Genomic DNA, 24095 nt, shown 5'->3' on the forward strand with positions numbered 1-24095 from the left:
TTAGCCAGGTGGTTCAATTAGAGCTTATCCCCCTACACAGAGGCGGGCAGAGAACCCAAATCTAGCCAGCTATGTTGACTGAATGAGGAATAACTACGTGACCCAAGTCTAGCCAATGAGACATAATTCTGGGACTTTTACTGGAAATCTTAAGGAAGAGATACTTGTTGCAATGGGCTTGCTAAACTCAGTGTTGGGCATAGGTAAGTCTGGTACAGCTGGTGGCCGTTTTTCACCATAAAAAGGGAAGCTGTCTGAGAATGAAGCCTACAAAAAGGAAAGTGGAACCAAGCCAGATTCCTGGCAATACCGTTTGAGTACCTAGATCTAAACATGCTTGCATGCTTGAAGCTCCATCCTTCCTAGACTTTTCTGTACAGAAACTAAAAAATTTCCATTTTAGCTTGAGCCAGTGTGAATTGGTTTTTTTCTACTTGTAGTCAAATGCTAACTTACTGAGTACTAACTGTGCCAGGCACTGTTCTAATAATGATTTTTTTTTTTTTGCAGCTGAATGAATAGCATCTCTAAATGATTTGCAGCTCTATGTTCATTTACTCTCTAACACAATCCTATGAGATGGGTACAATCATCCTTCCCACTTTAGAGATGAAGCACAGAGGTAAAGAATGTAATTTGCCCAAGATCACACAACTATGAGACAGATTTTGGATCTGACCCCAGAAAGACTAGCTCCTAAGTTTTAACCATCACACTATCTTGGTCAATATAAATTGCTCATTACTTTAACCACGCTCCAAGCTATTATAGGACATTAAGCTAAGAAGATATCTTAACTGTATATACTTTATCCCCTCCAAATTCTTTTCTAATGTAGGTATGTTTCACCATAGTTCACAGAAAAATGAAAAACCGGTATCTCTAGAAAGCTTAGTATTAAGTCAGAGAGAATAAATGACAAAAAAGAAAATAAATAATTTTTTTTTACTTAAAAAAATTTTAAATAGATTTACTTTAATAAAGTATTAATTTTCTTAATATTTTGTGCTCTGTAATCATCAAAGGTAACCTCTTAATGAAATCTAAGAAATTGAGAAAGTGTATTATTTTCAATTAAGTATTTTAGCTAGGCTAAAATTATGATTTCCTCTTAATAATAATTATGGTATATGAGAACTGACTATCCCAGATACTTCATAAACATTACATTTATCTTACAAATTCAAAATCAGTAACAATGTTTGACACTATAAATTATATAATGTCCTAAAAATGAAGCTAATTAAATTTGTTAAGTTATAAAACTATAAACTTTTTTACATTTTGACATGAAGCTAATTTAAAAAATTATTCAATAAACAAATCAAGAACTTCCTAAGTCTGTTACAGGCATACCTCATTTTATTATATTTACAGATAATTGCATTTCTTATAAACTGAATGTTGTGGCTATCCTAGGTTGATCAAGTCTACTGGCACCGTTTTTCCAACAGCCTTTGCTCACTTTGTGTCTCTGTGTCATATTTTGGTAGTTCTTATAATATTTCACACTTTTTCATTATTCTATTTGTTATGGTGATCTGTGATCAAATCTTTGATGTTACTATTGTAATTTGGGGGGGGGCACCACAAACTGTGCCCATATTAAGATTATGAACTTAATAAGTGTTGTGTGTGTTCGGGCTGCTCAACCGACTGGTTGTTTCCCTGTCTTGCTCCCTCTCCTCAGGCCTCTTTATTCCTTAAGATGTAATATTTAAGTTAGGCCCGTTAATAACCCTACAATAGCCTCTAATTGTTCAAGTGTAAGGAAGAGTTGCACGTCTCTTAAGTTAAATCAAAAGCTAGCAATTAATTAAGCTTAGGGATGAAGGCATGTCAAAAGCCAAGACAGGCTGAAAGCTAGGTGCCAAACAGCCAAGTTGTGAAGGCAAAGGAAAAGTTCTTGAAGAAAATTAAAAGTGGTACTCCAGTGAATACATGAATAAGAAAAGTGAAACAGCCTTTGTGATATAATGAGTTTTAAAAAATACATAGTCGGTCATCCGACTATGTATTTCCCAGGTAAATTTGGTCATCTGCAGTTCCAGAAAACACTGTAGAGTCTTAAAGGTGACATGGGTGTTTTGTCATGTTAATGAGAGACTTTTGGACCCTCACCCTGAGGCAGGGGCTGGAGGTTAATCAGTCAAGGGTAAATAATTTAGTCATGATTGACTATGTAATGAAGCCCTCACAAAAGCCCTGACAAGAGTTAAAAAAAAACCCTGCTTGCTCTCTCTGCTCTGCTGGGTTGGATCCTGCTTCTCACTAGGAGAGAGCTTCTATGCTTGGGGAACAAGAAAGCCTCCACGTGCCACTGAGACAGGCCCCAAGCTCCAGAAGAATAGCAGATCCTTTATTTGGGACTTTGCCCTGTGTATCTCTTCATCTGGCTGTTAATTTGCATCCTTTATTAAACTGGCAAACTTAAGTGTTTTCCTGAGTTCTGTGAGGGGCTCTAGTAAATTCATGGAAACTAAGGCAGAGGGCGTGGGAACCTCCAATCTGTAGCTGGTAGGTCAGAAGCACAGGAAAACTGCCTGGGGCTTGCGACTGGAGTCTGGAGTGGAGGGTGGAGATCAGTCTTGTAGGATGGAGCCCTTAATCTAGGAAATCTAATGCTTTGTCAGGGCAGCTAGCATCAGAACTGAGTTGAGCTCTCCAATACCCTGCGGGTGTTTGAGAATTGCTTGGTGTAAATATGTGTGTGTGTGTGTGTGTGTCCCATATACTTAACACATATTGGAACTGGGTCCAGGAAAGCGAATGAAGTTATACTACTATTACTGCTATGTATAATATTGTTATTGTTATACATATATGTAGGGAAAAAATACACCATTGCATCTGGTGTTGGAGGAGAGGGACTGATAGCCTTATTACTGATAGGGAGAAAATTTGGTCTGGATAGAAGATTAAATCAGCAACATTGCCTTAAACCAAAGCCTAATCCAGGGCAAGGCCCCTAAATCTCTTCAACTCTATGAAGGCTGAGAGAGGTAAGGAAGCTGCAGAAAAAAACGCTGGAAGCTAGCAGAGGTTTGATCATGAGTTTTGAGGAAAGAAGCCATCTCCATCACGTCAAAGCACATGAAGCAGTTACGTGCTGATGAATAAGCTGCCTCAAGTTATCCGGAAGATCTAGCCAAGGTAATTAATGAAGGCGGCTACAGTAAATAACACAGTTTCAATGTAGACGGAACAGCCTTCTACTGGAAGAATACACGACCCCGAGTTCATGGGACCGGGCTTCCTGCAGTCAGGGCGACGAATTCTGAGAAAGAAGCGGACCTGCCCAACGGACAAGCAGAGCCTCTTCCTGTGTGAGGGCTCTGGAGAGTTAGGTCACACTGGCAACTCATCGGGGCACCCGGAGCGCCCAGGGGCGGCCTCCACCCTCGCACCCGCGACCTGGATCCAGGACCGGAGGTTCAGGGCGCCGGCCGCCGCTAGGCGCCAGGCAGCGATCGCCCGCGAACGCGGCCCTTTACCTCTTCGGCTGCCATCCATGCTTAGGTCCTCTTGCAGCCGCCGTGGGGACACCCTGGGTCCCCTTCGGTCCTTTCCGGGGCCGGGCTAGCCGCAGCAGCTGCAGACGGGCAAGAGGAGCAGCTCAACGGAGCCCGTCGCCAGGCCGGTTGCTAAGGGCCGGCGGCGCGGCGTCGGGATTGTGACGTCACGCCGCAGGGACGGGCGCTCTCCCGGCCCCGCCCCCGGGGGTACCCGGGGCGAGAAGGAGGGTCGTCGAGAATGGAGGGGCGGGGCGGGGCAAGTGCCGCAGCGTCAGCCTGCTGCTGAGGGAGCCTGCCGGTAGTACCCAGCGCGGCCGCCTGTCAGGCGTCAAGCCACCCAGCACCGGGCAGGCCTTGTCCCTGCGGGAAGAGCGGAGAGAGAATGTCGTCTCATCTGGCATCCACGTCCCCTGGGTCCCGGCAAAAATCAAATTCAAAAGCTGGTTGAAGTCAGTAACATTTAACCAGTCCCAGGTAATTAAGTTTCAAAGCGGAGAACATCTGGGTTATTGAAAATCGTGGCGATGAAAAAACATTTACATACTTCTTGATTCGTGACCTCAATTATGAGGTTGCACTTCCCTTCAGCTTACTGAGTTACCCTCCGCTCCCCCCACTGCCGCCTTTTTATATTTAAGTTTCCAATCTGTTTTCCTTTATGACAGAGGAGAGTTGCCACAAGAACAAGGCCTTGGCTGATGCGTGGCTATCTACAATTTGTTTAATTTTGAAGTAGTTATCCTTTGAATCCCTGGAAACAAGATCATAATAGGGCAGGGAGCATTCTGTAATACAGTGCTTATCAGCGTCACTACTGACGTTTTGGGCTGGATGTAAAATTCTTTGTTATGGGATCTGTGCTTGCACAGTGTGATATTTAGCAACATCCCTGCCCTCTACCCACTCACTACAGTAGCTACCTGTTCATCCCATCCCCCGTTGTGACCATCTAAAATGTCTCCAGCCTTTGCCACATGTCATCTGGGAGGAAAATCAGACCCACAGTTGGAACCACTGCTGTAATAGAAAGAGTACTGGCTTTGGAGCCAAATATGTGAACTTAATTGAGTTGTCTGCTGCTTGCCCCCTTGATCTTGAATTAGTTTCTAAACCTCTATGAGCTTCAGTTTCCTCTTTTGTAAAATGTGAAAGATGCTATTAACTTTGTAGTTGAAGGAGTAATGTATAGTGCCTGGCAAGTACAACAAGGTACTCAACAAATAATAGTTTTCTTTCTTCAAAGACTCCTGTTTCTGAAGAAATGGAGTATCGGCAAATTCAGACATAAGGGAGTAAGTCAGGAAAGGCTATAGCAAGCAAAGCGTAATAAACCAGAAATCTGGTTATGGGAACACCTAGACTCCTGGTTCCCTAAGGTTCTGGAGTAGGAGAGAATTAGATTCAAAATCTGAGGAATGTGGAAGTATGTGTGATCACTCTGTACTCCCAAACCAAAGATCATTTCGAAGGATACAGAGATAGACAGATACTACCCAGAAAACAAGAGCTCTCTTGCTTTCCTACTCACTAATGCTTAAAATTCCTAAGAACATGAAGCCTTTTGTTCCACTACTAGCATCTGGAAAATACCTTGCATATAACAGGCCTTCAGTAAGCATTTGTTAAATTGAATTAGAGCTAAACTGAAAGGGCAAACACCCCTGGGAGAGAGAACACACAGTGGCTTGGTGCACACACAGGTGGTGCCAGCTCCTCTAATGCAAGTAAACTTTAGGATGAAAAGTAGATATTGCTTTGAAATCAGGAAGGTTCTCCAATACTGGGAGAGGACAGCAAATGGGAGAGGGGTCTGGAGACAATATTGCTTCATATCCAACTTCAGGTGAAGCCATCCTCATTTCATTATTTTTCTTTTAACTATTTAGTACCAGTTCTTTCAGGAATGCACAATAGGGTTATTTTTCTCTCCAATTTTAGCAGTGAATGTATTACCATAAATGCAGTTTAATTTGTCCTTGGCTTTCACTGTGTGTGTGTGTGTAGCCAAAGGAAAGAAGAACCTTTCTAGTTGATATTCCCAGGAGACAGTCCATGGTCACAGGCAGATGCAGGCAGGTAGTGCGGGCTTATTGTAGAGTTAGCTCCTAGGAACATCTTTCCATTGGGAGAATCATGCCCAGGTGCAATAGCTTTGGAGAGCAGGCATTCCTGAAGACCTTTTGTTGAATATTCAAATATGAATTTTGCATTGTTAAGATATGATTCCATTGGTAATATTGTTGTTATTGATATGTAGAAATTTGTGTATATTTTCGAAGGAAAATATTTTTCTTCCTAATGAATTGGCATGCTTACTTTATTATTGGATTTCTCTTTTTGTCTTAACTGACAGGAAGCTCAAAACTAAGATTTGTGCTCAGTTGCAATAATTTATTCATAGCATATGTTTCTACCCATCTCTTAACTCCCTTTTTAGACAGGTGGCTTTTAAAAATGTACTATTATTTTAGTGGCTCAATTGGACCTATGTTTTATTGAGTGAGTTTTAATACCTTTGGAAATGAAGATATAAATAAAATAAGCTGTATATTACACATACTATAATGGTCTAGTACATATAACATATAGTGTATATATTTCATTATATTATATATTATTTTAAAATATATTATTATATACACATTTAATCTATACCTTTAAATATAATCTGTAGTTTTATAATTCAGAGGATTCCTGGAATTCATGTTTGTCTGTTTGGACATGCTTAGAACCATCAGTGAAAATTATCCAATAAATGCAGTAAAAGCAACAAGAGCTAAAGGCTACATAATATTTTTCCATTCATTGGGTTGTTATGAACATACTTTATTCCTTAAAGGCCCTAAAGGACAAAAATGAAATACATTTAGGAATTTTTTTTTAAGTAATACAGAGCAGAGCCAAGTAAAAGAAATAGAATTGAATGGTGTGTGTGGTCTTTGTGTTGACCTCAGTCTCAAAACAAAGTCCCTTAGGGTTTCATTGACTGAAGAACACTTGGTAATTCAAGCTACTGACTGTCTCGTAGTCATTCTCCACTCAAAATACTGTAGCTATTGATTCTTCTCATAACTGAATAAGGAAATGGAACTTCAGAGCTTGACGGTCTTAGCATGTTATGAAGTAAGGGATGAATTTGCTGTTTGTCGCTAGAGGGGGCTTTAGGAAAGTTTTAAGCTGCGTGCCTGTGAGCAAGGCAGCCAGCCAAGCCGAGGCAATATTAACCTACAAATCTTACTGAAGCTGTGTTAAGGACTGATAACAGTTTTAAAAGTGACTCCAAGGTATTCTCTGATTATACTTTGTGACATATATACTGAGTTCTTTTTTGAGCACAGGAAAAATGACTGTATTATCTAAAGGTCCTTAATGGATTAAAAAAATAATCATTGTCATCTTATAACTTGATTTTTCTTAGTTTTATTGTTAAAGCAGGAAAGAACAGGAGTGACCGTAGTTCTCTGTAAGGCAATATGTGCCTAACAGACATAGAAGAGTGACATCAGGGCATGCAGACCCCAAGTGATCTGTTTAAATTCTCTTGTGGAACAGAACTCTGATATCTGAACACACATATAATCTTGTCTGTAGAAAATGATCATTCTCAGAGCTGTAACACCATATGGGGTTCGTACTACACTTTTTAATATGCTCCATTCCACACTTTATTTTCATTTTTTCCTACAGCTGAGAACACCATAAAATTATGACTCTGTAGGTGGCTTAACTGGCTTCTTATTGTTAACAAAAGATTCACTCATATTGTGACCCTTTAGCACAGGCTGCTAGAATTGTGGGTATTAAGCCACTGACATAGCCTTCCATCACTCCAGCTGTGTTCTTTAAATCTTTTCGTCCAATTAAGGGAACAAGTCTTTGTGAACAGAATTTAACCATACTGTGGTTACTAGGTAACCTGTCCCCATAGCTTAAGAAGAGTATTTTATCTATTCTTCCACTGCCAGTCAGTTAGTTGCCACAATACATCAGGGATGGTGCTTGGCCAAAAGGTTTGATAATCTCTACCTAAGGCATTCTCTATTTTTAAGTGGCTTTGCCATTAAAAACAAAGCAAAACAAAAAACATAACTGAGCTATTAGTCTATCCTAGTAATATTTGTTTCATTTGAAAAGTAGAGTTCAGAGTGTTAACAATTAATGGGGTTCTGGGAATTATAAGTTCTTATAAATGCATCTATTATTTACAAACTGCCACATAAACATCAATAAAAAAATGACTGAAAGCCATCAATGAAAACCATCCTTTATTGATGCCCTAGCTAGTTTTTGTAAGGGATTCACTATCCACTCCAGTTATATTTTAGTTCTTTGTCTTTTAGGATGTGTGCCTTCAAGGGGCTTCTCAATGGCTTTAAATTATTCAGTGGAACTACACGAAATTGCTTATTTAAAAATCAAAAGTGGTCAAATACAATATCATTTAGTTTGACCTAATAATTGGAAGTGTTGGAGAGCACACTGGAAACTTACATTCACACTTATACTGCATTATTTCTTCAGAATATTTGAGCAAATAAGTTGGATATTGGGGTGGGGGGCAGTTCCTGACCCCTTCAGCCAAGCTTAATTTCTAACTTCACTTGGCTCATATATAAGGTTTCTCTTACCCTCTTTGAGTCCTTCAATTTCCCTGTCTGCAAACAGTTATTCAGTGTTCATTGTGTTTCATGAAAATGTGTTATGAAAACTGCTTTTTGTTATGTAACATTAAGTTTCCAATGAAGTTTATAACCACAGGCAACCTTAGATTAACAAAAAACATTGTGAATCAAGCAATAAATACAGGAGGCATTTCCCACAGTCAGTGCACAGTCTAGAAACTTTGGTGATGGGCTGGTCACAGAAAGACTTCTCTGTGTCTTACAAATGTTTATGTAAGATAAACAGACAAGGTAGAAGTGATATTCTGAGCCTCCTTAATTTACTTTTTAAACAAGGCTGGCAGTAAACAATATTTTTGCTTGTATGTCAGAGGATTTGGGGACTGGAAGGATGCCAGTGATCACAAAGCCAAAACACTGTTTTTGCAAAGCAGACTACTGGAGACCAGAGAAGATGAACAATTAGCTCACACAATTCAGTGTTCTGACTCCTGATTTAGTGCTCATTCCACTAATAGGAAATGGGCAAGAAACTATCTCAATGGCATATCATTATGCATGTTCACTCTCTTATGCATGTGCTACCTAAAATAATGGAATGATTATTTTCATGTGCAATGATGGACATAAAAAATGGAAAGGGTAAATGAGTTTGCTTAAATCTTTGTTTTAGGCAATCCTGTAGTTTACTTTCCAAGATAAATGTACGTATATTTTACAGTCGTATTTTTTTCCCTAAAAGGCCAACAATATTGTAAGTCTTCCAAAATGAAATAAAGCCCAGTTGAACCCAGTTTTTCTCCTATCCTGGAGATGATCACTTTACCATAATCCAGAGGGACAGTCATTTACATTGAGTTTAGTAACATCTTGTACTGGAGAATTTATCCCTCAGAAGGGGCAGCTTCTTTTTTCAAGGATGGCAGAAAAGAGCAACATTAATGACTTCCTGTAACTAAAAGTTGCCTCACGTTATTTCAACCAATATTAATGAGCACCTACTGTATCCAAGGCCCATCACTATTCAGCTCACATTATCCCCTCAGATTCAACAGGACATAGCCATACCTTCTCTAGTTCATTTACAATCTTTTCAATGATCCTCTGGGTTTTATCTGCTTTGAACAGAATCACTGGATGCTGGACATCTGCAGGGATATTGTAGGTATATTAGTACATACCAGGATATTGTAGTGTCAGGTGACATAGAATAGCCTTTAAGTGTGTGTTGGAATCGACTTACTTCCGAATCCTGGCTGTGCTGTTTCCTAGTTGTGTGACCTTGACCAAGGGCCACATGTCTTCATAAGTAAAATAGCCTAGCATAATAACAGTGTCTACTTCATGTGATTGTTGTGAGTATGAAAGGAGATAATACAAATAAATAGCTTACCACAGTGCCTGGCTGCCATGGTCTGAGTCCCCTCAGAAGCAGACCCTGGGACAAGGATTCAAATGCAAGTAGTTTGTTTAGGAGGTCATCCCCATAATCACCAGTAAGATGTGTACATAAGTGAGACAGAGAAGGGAAAGAAGCTCTGCAGGCTCTGGGAAACAGTACAGAACACCTCAGAGTTATCCTACCTGAGGGTGGGAAGCTGGGGTATTTATCCACCACCTCCCATCCATCCTTACCTAAGGGCTGTGGGGGATGGTTGGTTAATTCCCTGTAGGCAGGTAAGGTGGGCTCCAATATTCAGAGCAAGCTCTAGACAATAAGGTACAGGCAGTGGCTGTTGTAGCTGGGACTGGCCTGCAAGGGAGTGGCCTGGGCTGAGCACTAACAGGGTCTCCTTCCCTGCTGGCAGCAGCCCTTCAGCAAACACATTCACTCTTGTATTTTTAAATGCTATCATTATTAAGTAACCTTTTAGGTTCTTTTCAAATTGAATGTGCCTGACACAGAGAAGGCATTCATTGTAAACACCTGTTGTTTTTGTCTGCCCAACATTCTTTCTCTTTTCTTCCTGTGGGAAACACGTCCCTTGTCCTTTGATTGGTGTTGTCACCATCTTCCTTCTTTCTCAGTCTCCTCTCTTCTCCTGCCCCTCTGTTATCACAGGAAGGGGAGATGTGACTCTGACCTGGCCAGAATATGTCCAGCCATCTGGCTATAGGGATTGATGCAAGGGAGGGTACAGAACCCTGGTCAGCATCCCATCTTATCAGCATCCTTGTTGGGACCTAGCTGCTAAGCTCTTGGTAATTGGCTCTTTCTGCTGTATCTGCTAAGCTGGGAGATACAGAGTTCTGGGCAGCTGACTTGCCCCTTATGGAGAGCACAGCGGAGAAAGTGAGAGAGAGACAGAGAGAGAGAGAGAGAGAGAGAGAGAGAGAGAGAGAGAGAGAGAGAGAGAGAGAGAGGGCATGCAGAAGATGTTATTGGAGTCCCCACATCCAGCTTTGGTTGAAGTATTTGAACCGGAGCTCCTAGTTACATGAGCTAATCAATTCTTTGCTGTCTGTCTTTTGCAAGAAAGAGTCCTAACTGATACATTTGTAGCATTTCATGATATAAAATTCCGAGACTTCCCTGTTAACACATCACCTTCCAATGTGAATTCCCAAGTAGTTGAAAAGGTGTTAGCAAGGTGGTAGAGGCAGGTATGTAAAGGCAGTATCTTCATACTCCAGATCCTTCCTTTCATTTGAGGTTTTGGCATTTCATATATTATTGCTCAGTCCTAGTATTAAATAACTTTGAGTTCCCTTGTGAGAAAGTTATTCCCTTTGCAATTCTTTCAATCCTAATTACATCAAGAAGAAAGTCTCATTATTTGAGGCACTGTGGTTTTCGATTTTTGTTTCTTTTTGCTTTTGTTGTGCTTATTTATGGCAACTACCAGTGTTCTTCCAATTATAGTTAAGGTATAGTTTCTTTTAAAAAATGTTTAATTAAAAAAGTGAGTAAATTCAAAGGAAAACTGTAAAGTAAATAATAGTATGGCAAAAGCCATGTAAGTGGCATTTAAAAAATTGAAGTTTTGGGATCTTTTGATTGTTATAATGGTCTTTTTGCTTCCATAGAGAGCAAAGAGGGTCTCAATAGATGAGGATCCACTCAGATTTGGAGAGGCTGATTCTCTGATGTGATTTTGATTAATGGGCAAAATTGGCTTATTAGGGACCCTCAATTCCTTTTGCAGTGAAAGCATGGAATGCTTTCATTTTTCCTAATGACCTTTTTTACCTGTACTCTAATCAAGTCCCCTCCCCACTGGAAGGTCAAAGGAGCTCTTAAAGATCCTTCAGCCTGATTCTTTACCCTTTTGCCTGTGTGATGGCAAGTCTGATTGCATGCCCAGGTGGGCAAGTTGCATGGGCAAGCACTTGGGAGACCAAAGGAAAGACCCAGCAATGCCATATGAGAAATGAGAGTTTATTGGAACTTAGGTACAGGGAGAACAGGAAGCCAGATGGATGAGGTTGAGGACCGCTATTGTGGACACTTACATGGGAGAGGAGACAAAGACTACATGTGTGCTGGGGTGAGGGGACAAAGACTATGTGCTGTGCTAGAAGAGATCATTCTTGTGCCACTAGCACCCCAAGAAACATAACCTTGGTCAGAGGGGTATGCCTGCCAATAAGATGTTTCCATTGGTAAGGTGGGTCTGGATTTGGCCAGCCCAGGCCATCCACATACCACATAACTAGCATACTGCCTGCAGGAGGGGGGCCTGTGGACACATGGTTATTTGGGGACAAAAGGTTATAAGCGGGCAGTGCCTGTCCATCCCTACATTGTTATTTTCTGTAATTAAAAGCACCTTTGGTTTTTAAGATTCAACTCTATTTATTTTTAAATTGTACCCTTTTGTTGAATCTAAAGCTCTTCTCTTCCCCTCCCCTAGCACTGGCTAGACTAATGGGCTCCAGTGGCTGATATTGGATGTAATGTGATCAGCTTTCACTCCCCCCTTGCACCTCCTTGCACTGGCTTCTGATGCTAAGATGCAGGGGAAAAAGGAATAACACAGCTTCTTATCTGATTTGATGTTTTATCTCTCCATGTGAGGTCAACATTGTTCTTCTAGCTCTTTGTCTGTGGGCTCAGTGTGGAGGAGTGGTGGCTCCAACATGCCCTTCTAATGGTGGCTCAGTCCCAAAGAGCTTCCCCAGATGTTGGTAAATATGTTGTGATGCTTGACTCCTGTGAACCCTGTCTGGCTGCATTTCTCCCCACTCTCCCAATGCACCTGCCTGATTGGCCCCAGCTTTAGCCATCTCCAGCCAGATGGTGGACTCCAGACTCATGGACATGCAGGTGTGTAGGGGATCCTTTTCTGTACGTTTTGGGAACCAGAACTATGGGAGAGGCGAATAGAAGGGGAGGGTGGCCCCTCTCTATGGCTATCCTCCATCCTGCCCTGACTCCTTAATTCATTCCCCTCTGCCTGGATCCCAGGGCAGGTGAGCCGATCCATTGGCTAGCATAGACATTTAACCAGGTTTGGATTCAGAAACCCCTTTTCATAGGCACCCGTGACTGATTCTCTTGGGAACTGCCTCCCTTGGTTCCCAGGAGGGGAATCAGCTCTCTCCTTCCTGATAACAAAGAAGACAGGCAGGGAATGGCTTCTCTTTACAAGAGATGCCTCCCAGCAAAAGGTGACATCTTTCTTTTATTCCAGTCATCCTCACATTTTCTTGGTGGATGTAGTATGCTGAATGATGGCCACCCAAAGATATCAGGTCCTAGTTTCGGGATACTATGAATGTTATAAGGGTAAAAGGTCTCAGAAGTGGTTAAATTAAGGATCTTGAGAAGAGGAGATTATTCTGGAATATCTGGGCAAGCCCTAAATACAATCATCCTTTTAAGCATCCTTATAAGAGGGAAGCAGAAAGAGCTCACACAGTAGGAGACATGATGTAAAGATAAAAGCAGAGATTGGAGTGGTGTCAGAAGCCAAGGCATGCCAGCCGCCACCAGAAGCCAGAAGAGGCAAGGGATGGATTCTCCATGAAAACCTCCAGAGGGAGCGAGACCCTGCTGACACCTTGATTTTGGCCCAGGAATACTGACTTCAAACTTCTGGCCTCCACAACTGTGAGAGAATGAACTCTAGTTGTTTTAAACTACCCAAACTGTAGTATTCATTTGTTACAGCAGTCCTAGGAAACTAATATAGTGGGTAGGATACTCTGCTGAAATGGTGCTTCTCCATGACCGTCTTCAAGACAAGCATTTCTGAGAAGTAACAATATGGGTACCCATCACTTTTTGTTCTGGTTTGGGTCTTTGTCACAATTTAGGGAGCCCAGGAAGAAAAACCCCACTGGGCACTTAACACCATCCTGTTCCAAAAAAGAACGTTATGTTAACTAGCAGCATGGTCATTAAAAAAACTTGCTTTACCAGAAAATTGAGAATATTGGTTTATATATATATTTTATGCATATATGTAAAACAGAAGACTCTGTCACAAGTTATAGCTGAGACTACTACATGCTCTCAATATTTATTTTCCCTTATATAATAATAGCACTCCCAATTTTTAGTTAGGCCATATGAAATCAAAACTACATTTCTCATCCTCCTTTACAAGTAGGATGCACATATGACAAAATGTAGGTTAATGAGTGAAATGGAAGAGATGTATACAACATTAGGGATGTGTCCTTGAAAGAGGGAGTGTGTCCTTCTTTTGTCTCTTTCTTCCATCTTGTTGGCTGGAATGTGGTTGTAATGGCCGGACCTGGAGCTGCTACCTCAGACCATGAAGTGGCCTTGGGAATGGAGGCAATGCTCGTTATAGTAACAAGCTAGAAGAAGATGGAGTCCCTGACGCCATGGACTTTCATACCAATCCTAGGGTAGACTCAGTAAGACTCTTAATTCTGGAGTCAAACTTCATAAAGAGAAAACTAAACTTCTGGGGTTTCTATTACAGTTATACATAATCCTAGCCAATCACAGTTAGGCTTTTTGTGATCTTCAAACTAGACTTTGGAAATAGATTCTACTAGAAAGTGACTTTATTGACAACTTGGAATAGTCAATCAATGTAGACTGCCTACCTGCATTTGATTGACAATACAACAATAAGTTTAATGTTAAACATGAGTATTTCCATAGTTTCTAATAGGAGCAATTTGAGAACTGAGTTTAATTAAGCCCATATCAAATTTATACAGAGGTTGCCTTCACTGTATTCTCTGCTCTTGGGGTTATCCAGAATAATTCTTCTAGCAATTCTAAAGGTTTGGTCTATGATAACATGGAAACATAGAATGAAGACTATGAGATCAGAATCCTTGATTAGGGTGCATGTGTGGTCTTACGTGTACTTGTGCGAACTTGAACAAGACACTTCTCTGAGCCTCAATTTCCTAACCTTTAAGATAAAAGAGTTCAAATGCAATAAATGTTGCCTCCAGTCCCCATTCTACAAAAAGTTGGGTATTTTTAGAGGAAGCCTTTTCCTAGTGCTCTGACAAAGATCAAATGTCTAAAACTTCGGAGATATTTTAGGGCCCGTGCTATCAAGCTGTTTATAGAAGATTTAGTGGTAGTGATTTCACTGGTACTTTGTTGTTAGAACATTATTCATGGCCTTAAATCACATTCAACCCCCTGATTGTTGACACTGCCATTTATAAAAATTGAAGCGTTTCAGAGTGAGGAAGTAAATTATCCTGCCTGGTACCTCCTTGATGGAGTGGAGTGAGGCATCTTATATTAAAACTGTAAGAAATTGATTTATTTTATCAGCTTTCATTAGACATGTTTTTACACAGTCCTTATATCATAAGTCAGTGTCCTCCAGTGGTTAAGTTTGAACCAGAAATCACAGAAGCCTGCAGTTGGTGGGGAGTTGACATAAATGTGTGAGGACAATGGGTGCCCAGGTACAGGTAGTGCCACCAGGTGTAACCACTGCCCAGGTCCTTTGCCTTTTCAGTGGCAGGCATAAACACATCCCAGGCTGTGCATCACACATAAGCACCACATGGTAACCCATGGTCTTTTGGGGTTGGTGGTCAAACCTGGCCACTTATTAAAAATCTCCTGCAGAACTTTGCAAAACTGATGCCTGTGCCTGCCTGCTAGAGATTCTGATTTATTTCTTTTGGGTTGGGCTTGGGCATTGATTTTTTGTTTTCCCCTCACATTTCCTCTAGTGATTCTCATGTGCAGTGGGGTTGAAAAGCAGTGAAATGTACTGTTTTAAGTTCCTTACACTGCCAGTAAAATGATCTAATTCATTTGCAGGTGAATACATTAATTGAAGATACATTGCCTCTAAACATATTAAAAAACTGATATTAATAATGTTTATAGAGGTGATCAAATAGAAACTGAAGAAATACTCAATGCATTTGAGAGTAGAGAAAAAAGACAAAAAAAAAAGGAAAAAAGAAATGATGGAATAGAAAACTGCTTGTGAAAAGGTAGGTTGTGCTGTTGGCATTTAGTAACTGCAGTAGGTGGATTTAATAATATGGGTAACTGGTAAACCACTGTGTTGTGTATTTGAAATCAATATAAGATTGAACATCAACAATACTTCAATAAAAAAAAGTAGATACTAATCCATTGTACTAATCCAATTAGACTAAATGAATTAAAATACAGAGATTGTTGGATTGGATAAAAAGGTAAGAACCATGTGCTTCTATACTGATCTCAACAAACTGATTCTGAAACTTACATGGGAAAGTGAAGGAATTAGAATAGTCAAAATAGTTTAGCAAAATAAAAACAAAATTGGAAGACTCATACTATTCTATTTCACACTGTGTGGATGGGATAGCATTTCTCTCTTCAAGAATGTATGTTCTTCACTGTCTTCACAAAGTCTTTTCCAAAACTGTGTCAACCCAGTATGTTTTTCTCCATCATTCCCCAGCTTGGAGTTAGTTATTAGAGAGCAAGCAGAAGGGGAGGTCAAAGAAAAGGTGATCAGAAAGTGGCCAGCACAGACACACAGCGTGTCATTCAATCTTGCCCTGGGCTCTTGCGTGCTGTATGCGTCAGGGCAGGCTAGCTATTACAACAAATTGCCCCTACCTTCCCACCCACATTTCAGGGGCCTGATTATTATAGACACTTATCTTTTCTTTTTGTAGGTTCCAGTTGATGGGGGTATTGGTGTTGGTGATCTGAGCTCCACACAATCATTCAGAGATCTGGCTGTGGTGGTTTCATCATTCATCAAACATGACTTCATGGTTACCTGGGCATGGACATCCAGCTAGCTAGCAGATGAGGGAAGTGTGGGAAGAGAGAGAGGAGGATTTCCCATGGGAATTTTAATGGGCCAGGCCCAGAAGTGGCCCGCATCCCTTCTGTTCACGTTCCATTTGCTCTATCCTCAAGGGAGGTTGAGAAGGAGAGTCTAGCTATGTGCACGGGAAGAAGAGCTTATGGGTTTGGTTCCACACATGCATATTGATGCTCAAACATGAAGTCATTTGTAAAGACAGGCTAGACTTGGCACTCTAGAAATCATCATAGCAGCAACTACTAAAAACAGAACTTGTGACAGCCAATCCCTCCTCCTCAGCATTAGCTGGAATCTCCCACTTTTTTGCTGTTGCTCTGTTGTGTCATCTTCTGCTTTGTCTTGTGTATGAGTGGTTACTGACAACAAATGCAGGGGAACAAGCGAACATAAAAGAGAACAAAGCTGCGCTTGTTCCAAGAAGCCCAGCTGTCAGGACTCATCTCTAATACCTCAAGTACTGATACCAAGTGTTTCTTGGAAGTGATCTCTTTAAACCAAACCAAGCCAGAATTCACTTAACATTCATTATCTCCTGCTTTTATGTAGTCTTTATAGTATGAGGTTTGTGCATCTTGTCAGACCCTTTGTTGTTGAGTAATAACACATTTGTTCAGAATAAAGATGGCAAATTAGAAAGGAGAGCATGCAGCAAATATAATAGGCCCACTCTTCTTCCTGGAATGGGCTGTCATTGTAGCACAAATGTCCACACCCATGGCCATTCTGTAATCTACAGAGAGGCTGAACTAACAGTGAGGTAGGCCACAGTCCAGGGTTTGTCATATCCTTAAAGCCTGGAAAACCCGTCAACATTTCCTCAGCTTACCCAAAGCACATGAAACACTGATTTGTTACATGGAAATGTAGCTTTGCTTCATGCGCCAGTAAGCTTTATAATTTACATTGTAAATTTTACAGTGTAAGTGTACCTGTCTTCCAGCTGTTTTTTGAGGATATTGCATCTGCAGAAAACATTAAATTGAAGCTTGTCATAGATTTATACAAACGAAAAGAAAAAGCTATTTTGTGCTATGTGACATGAAAATACACATCAATAAATTCTTCGCAGAGTCTAGTGGTTAGGCAGAGTCTAGATCCTGGACCACTGTGCACTAACATTTAGACCTGTTGATCACAAGTGAATGTAACCAATCAGAATTCAGTAACTTTTTGGTCCTGAGCTGTTCCTTGCACTGTGTTAGCTCTCAGAACTCAGTACCTAAGCTAGAATAGTGGTAGAGATGTGCCATTTTAAACCAACATTGAACCATAGAAAACGTATTTCCAGTGGTTAATGATTGATAACAATAGTGATAATGATGATGATAATCTTGATAAAGTCTAAAGGCACTCTAAAATATGTCAAAGAAATAGAAAATGTCAAAGGTGTAAAACATAATAAAATAATTTAGTCAGATTGTATAGAAAGGTTAAAGCAGAACTTTGAAAGAGTACAATTGCCTCACTTGTGTCCTGAAGCTGACTGCCTTTCTGTCTATGGAGCTCACTGTTTTTCTGGGCTCATGGCTCCAAGCCTTGTCAGGCTGAGTAGGGGTGGAGGCCTACAAATTGGGTGGTATTATCAAGCTAAGGCTAATTACTTTCTAGCTGCCAGGCCACTCTTGTGTGGTTCTGTGAGTAGGACTACCCTGTCCACAGTGAAAGAATTTAATTTTATCCCTTCCAGCCAAGTAGTCAGGCCGATAGGGTGGGGCATGGGCCATATTAATTGATCATCTGCTATAGATGAAGCACCATACTGAATGCTGAGAGAATGATACAGGTGGTGGTGGTAGATGTGGGTGGAAGAAGATAAGGGCTTGACCTTGGCAATCAGAAGATGTGACTTGAATTACTTTTTTGTGAGTATAGTCTCTCCTACAACTCTTACCCTGGCTTCAGAGCAGACTGTGTGTTTCTGAAGGATAGGAGTCCCAGGGAGATGAAGCATGCATGGTACAGGGAAAACACAGCTTTCTAGTCAGATCTACCTGCTCTGATTCTACACATATTTAACTCCTCCTAAGTCCTATGTTTTTCCTCTATAAAATGAGCATAAAAACAATTTTCTTAAGGCGTCATTCTTATGCACATTAGATACTCAAGATTAGTATCCTGCTCCTCTGGGATCTTGCTTATAATAGATGCTTAATGAGAAATGAATTAAGGACATTTTGTAGAATTGTACAATGTAAAAACTGGAAGAGCCTTTCACAATCATCAAGTTCGACTATCTCATTGAATTTAATTATATTTCTCCTTTTTTTAGAGTTATGAATTGATGGGAGAAGAACTGCTACCATCAAAATATAATGACATCTTGTCTATTAGGTGGGAAAAGATAAAAAAGAGTGAGAAAGCTGATATTTGTGGGGATGTAGAAGAACTTCACGCACATGTCTAATGATCCTACATGAAGATTGGCTTCACTTTTTCAGGGTGCAGTTCAGATAATATGGACCAAATATTTAAATACATATGCTGCTTGACTGAGCAATCGCACATCTTGGAATTTATCCTGTGGAGATAACTGATCAATTGTAAGAATATATGTTTATGTAAGAGAATCTTCATTGCAGTGTTGTTCATAATAGCAAAATGCTGTTTATTCCTAAGTAGGGGATTAGTGACAGATTACAGAACACCTATGCAGTGGAGTGTATGACAAGTCTATAGTAATTGGTATGGAAAGACCTTCACAATGAACTGAGTAAGAAAACATCATGCAGAGTACCACTTCATTTATATACACTTACTAAGGCATGCATGTGTCTATGCCCAGGGGGTGTTGGGAGGATGGTCACCGCAATTATAACGGTTGCCTCTGGATGGTGTGGCCTGATTATTACTTTCTTCTTTATACTCCTCTCAAAATGTATGGATTGTCTAGTTGGGCTCATATTGACTTTTTAATTAGAAAAGAATCATAAAGCTATTTTCAACTAGAAACAAAAGTCAGGAAAAGACAGACCGACTCATATTTCCCAATTCAAAAGTGATACTTGGGCAGACTCACTGCACAGAATCCAATTGTATTTTTATTATTTAGCCAGATTGCCAAACCAGTTGTTCACATTGTCATAGCTGTAGAAAGCCCACCCTCCAATTATTCTTCTCACTCCCTCTTTTGGAGGTTCTAGGACTTATCACAGATCTCTTTTGGAAACAAGGCAGCAAATAAATAAATATATAAGTAAATAATGAAAATTATTCCTATCTTTCCCTAATTGTAAAGGTTACACTATCATAAATCCTTTTTTTTCTTAAGTAAGCACGGATGGTTGACTGTCCTATAGTGTAAATTTGTCCTTAAATGACAACCAAACAAAACAGATTTCATGTCTTGTGAGTAAAGCATTTTAACGACTACTCAGTAAGGGACAGGATGTATATTGTGTACTGGTTTCCATGGTTTTGACTGAGGATGGGCTATTTCAGCTTATCCTTAATTTGGATTGGCAGGAGTCTTCAGCTTTGCAGGGTTAAAACTGGTGCAGAAGGCATGACTGCTTTTAGATTGAATGGGAGCCTGACTATAGTAAGAGCTAAAAATAGAGACCCATATCTTTAACTAACCCTTTGGCTACCAGACTGGATAAAAAAATTCAATTGCAGTAGATTCTCTTTAGAAAATAAAGCTGGCATGATGGAGAGAAAGCTCATGTGTAAATATACAGCAATTTTGAACCAACAACCTGACATTTTAAAAAAAACAATGAAATACCCACATGTATTTAAGAAAAGAAGGCCTGTTTTAAGCTTAAAATCAGCTAGTTACTTCTATGGCAGCTTTACTCTGTTGAAGGGTTCCAGATTGTAACCTATTTAATGTTTTTAGCAGCTAACTTTGTTTTCCATTTGCAAATAGCACCTTGGAGCAAACAATCAATGGACTCTTAGTAGTGTATCCTTGGTTCTGTTTTGTATATTCATGTAGCACTCTATGTTTTAATTTAAAAGATTTAGATGGTTTCTGTATCAAGGGCTTTAACACTGAAAATAAAGGAATCTTTACAGGCTGGGTAAATAAGCACACGTGAGTTTCAATTTAAGATTTCCATCCCCTTTTTTTGGAAACTGCAAAGGCTCTTTGACAGGCATGTGATGTTTTGGAAAGCCTGTTCAAATCAAAATCAGGAAGCAAAGGTCCCAGTTCCAGTCCTGTCCCTGGCTGGCTCTGGGATTTGGGGCAAATCACTTAACCTGCTTAGGTTTCAATTTATTGGATGGTAAACTCTTCAGTTTTGAGGATATTTGGACTGTGAGTCATCTACTTAAAATTTTGTTATTATTTCTTATATTTAAATAGTCAAACACTTTATTCAAATAACATGTATGTGGAAACCCATTAAGGAAACAAAAAGTGGAGGTCTGCTTGTTAATGCTGGCCCAGGATTGGGGAGGGTCTGGAGTGTTTCTCTCTTGGTCCTTCTCCAATCAATCCCTGGGCACCCTTTGCAAGTAGGAGCTCCCAGCGCTTCTAGGGGCATAATTTGAGGACCATTGGTTTAGATAAACTTTAATATCTTACTCAGTTTTAAAAGTCAGTCTATGGTTCTGTGGTATCTCGAAAAGAATGCCGTAAGAAATTTTTAGAAGGCTGGAGTCTCCATATTATACCAACAAAAATAAAGTATAGCAACTTCCAAAAGATAGTAATTATTCTTTTCAATCTTACGGATTAGAAAAACCATGCCTTGATTTTCCTGATACTGGACATTAAAGGACAGCGATGTGAGTCCTCTCCCTGCCACCTGTTTGTTATATGAGATCTTACAATCAATTTACTGCTTTGTCTGTTTACAAATGTCTACCCATGGCCTCATTTCATAATTTAAAATTTGTGTATTCTTGTGGATTTTTTTATGAGTTTGCTAGGCCATGAACTCCATTATTCTGAATAACAGAATGCTGCTTATAGAGATAATGTGTTTATTCTCCTAATCCAGGCTCTATCTGTATTTATGCAGAACTCTATTTCCAGAGGAGGATGCCACACTGAGAAGAGCTCTGGTGGGATCAAAGGCTTGTGGGCTCACTGGGAGGATGCTGGAGTTTTGGCTCCAAAATGAAGATTCTTACTAAAACCTTACCATTATTTATCCTCTATTTACTAGGGATAGGTACTAATGGGAAATAGCAACAGTATGGAAAAGGACAGCTATTCTCAGATTTTCTTCATTAGTTCAAACAGGATTTGAGGGTAACAATGAAGGCTTTATCTGATTCTTGCCTTCATTTAATGTCTCTAATAGCTGTGATCTGCATGAGAATCCATTGTATAATCTGCAGCTGGAAATCATGAATGCCTCTGGATGCTGTGTATATGGATAAAACCGAGTAAAAGTACTGTGACTTAATAATGTGATCTCCATAAGAAAAAAAGTGTTGTGCACACCCCCAAATGCTTAAAGCTGACATTTATACTGTGCTTCCCCAAACCACTATAGTGGTTATAAATGGTTTCTCTACAAACTATTTATAGAGAAATCACATCAACCACCCACCACTTGTTAAAATAGAGCAAGTATTTTAACACTGAAAGGCAACTTACAAAATAGCAAGAGACCTGGTAATGGAAGGAAATGATAGGCTGGAATTGACAGGTTGGAGACTTAACTGATTTTTTCCTTTTCTATTTTTAACCTTTAAAATGTAATATATATTCAGGGAAATGCACATAAGTGTCAGCTAACTGTATTTTCGCAAACTTAACACATTTGTGTGATTAGCACCCATGTCAAGAAACAGAATATTACCCAAACCCCTAAATTTTTCAGTCATGTCCTTCTTCCAGGGTTACCTGGTATCTTGTCTTCTAATCACATAGATTAGTTTAATCTCTTTTTAACTTGTATAAAATGGAATCACACCATATGTCTTCTTCTGTGGCTGGTTTCTTCATTTAACTTCATGTTTGTGAGGTTCATCTATATTGTCTATTCATTCTGTTGCAGAATATTGTGCAATTGTACCACAATTTATTGATCCATTCCAACATTGACGGGCCTTTTGGTAGTCTTTGGTTTTTGACTGCTACAAATTGAGCTTCTAATGAACATTCTTGATCATCTCTTTCCAGTATGTATTTAGGAGCAAAGTTGCTATGTGTAGCTCTGGGGGTAAGGGGATCTTTCTCCAGGAGCAAATTCCCCATGAATCTGATGAAACTGAAACCCAAGCAGAGCAAGGGGAAGGGCAGGTTGGGAGAAACTGTTTTCATTGCTCACAGCTTGCTTGAATTTGCTAGCTAGGCACGGCTCCGACCGTTTTTCATGGTCGCAGCCTGCACACTCCCCAAGTCTTTTCTTCCCAGTCCCTGGTAGCAAAGCCCGCAGGGTGCTCCATTTCCCTGCAGCCACCATGTGCCCTCTGCTTTCCACCCATCCCTTCTGGGAGGAACTCCACGGGCCCGTCCTTGGTGACTGGCAGACGCCCGACCAATTATGTACCAGGAATGGAGGGGAGGAGAGAATGGCCGTTTTCTCTCCACCCCTTGCTCCAGAGACTGGAAGGCTGCAGTAGTTAACACCTATTGATATGTAAATGGACTGGGGCAAGGTGGAAGATTCTGGAAATTCTGCCAATTACCCCATACTATGTCATAGGATAAGCACATGCCCACATTAATGTGGTTGATGTATATGTTTGTCAACATTTTTTATTTGTGGGTAGTGGTATACCATTGTGCTTCCAATTTGCATTTCCTTGGTGACTTAAACAATTGAGAACCTTTTCACATGTGTACAGTCATTTGGATAGCTTCTTTTGAGAGGGCCCAATTTTCTATTGGATGTCTTCCATCTTTTGCTTATTGATTTCTAGGAATTCTTTACATATGCTAGATAGTTTCTTCATTTTCTTATGTACAATGTGATTGTAAGTGTTCAGATTTACATTAGGTATTTTTTTATGTTTTAGGTATTCTGCTTACTATGCATCTTAGATCACTGCATATTCAGGTCTGGAAAGCTTATAATGATATTTAGGTAGGAAAAGTAATCTTATTCCAGAATTGAAAGTACTGCATGTAATCAGCTATTAAAAATGATCATTATTTGATGACATTTTATATTCATGATCTATTTTTTAAAATTTTTTGTTCTTTCATATTGTTTGATTCATTGCCTGAACTTGAATATGAAGGTAAGAATAATAATCCCTCTTCCTGGGCCCCCCAAAAACATGAGGGGATAATGATATTACACTGAGCTTGTTAAAACAGACCATGATGTCTCTTATTTTGGGAACTTTCTATGGTGAAGTTCATAAAAAGATTAAAAATCCCTGTTTGGGTTTCAATTTTACAACTTACTAGAGTCTCTTATGCTAGTCAAAAGTAGCCTTGACATCATCAAAATTGGGAAGACATTTGCCATTTTTGGCTGTGCAGTATCTTCCTCTTTGTAATAGCAAACCATGGCTTTATTGCAGGATTTCCTCCCTGATCCTGACCTCAGGTGCCTCCTGTATACCTACCTTCTTAACCAGGTGAGGAAGAAACTGGGCAGGAGAAGGAAGTTAGAGAACAGAGAGGGACACACACACACACACACACACACACACACACACACACAGGCCATTAGAGAAACAATCGCTAAAAGATTGAAGATTGCTGGGGTGAAATCGAGGAGGGAAGAGAAACTTCATGTTAATATTATTTAAAATAATCTGAGTTTTTTGGAAATAAAAATAAGTTGATTTGGGAATGTGGAGGTGCATGC

The 24095-nt window shown here is 40.0% G+C and overlaps 1 protein-coding gene and 1 long non-coding RNA gene across 9 annotated transcripts in view; one reads left to right on the plus strand and one right to left on the minus strand.

Annotated features, from left to right (window-relative positions):
* Positions 1-3659, minus strand: part of SPATA7 (spermatogenesis associated 7) — a 30143-nt gene extending 26484 nt beyond the window's left edge. For all 8 annotated transcript variants that reach the window (XM_036991749.2, XM_017655428.3, XM_073242011.1 and 5 more), the window contains exon 1: positions 3495-3659. In XM_036991749.2, coding sequence (XP_036847644.1) covers positions 3495-3513 — 19 coding nt within the window. In that variant the 5' untranslated portion in view covers positions 3514-3659. The remainder of the gene's footprint in view (positions 1-3494) is intronic.
* A 58-nt stretch (positions 3660-3717) lies between these two features.
* On the plus strand, positions 3718-21704 carry LOC140843244 (uncharacterized). Its single transcript, XR_012120848.1, has 4 exons — positions 3718-3989; positions 15357-15535; positions 18641-18911; positions 21342-21704. It is a non-coding gene; the product is annotated as an uncharacterized lncRNA (long non-coding RNA).
* Positions 21705-24095: the final 2391 nt, after the last annotated feature.

This window comes from Manis javanica, chromosome 8, assembly GCF_040802235.1.
Source record: "Manis javanica isolate MJ-LG chromosome 8, MJ_LKY, whole genome shotgun sequence".
NCBI lineage: Eukaryota > Metazoa > Chordata > Mammalia > Pholidota > Manidae > Manis > Manis javanica.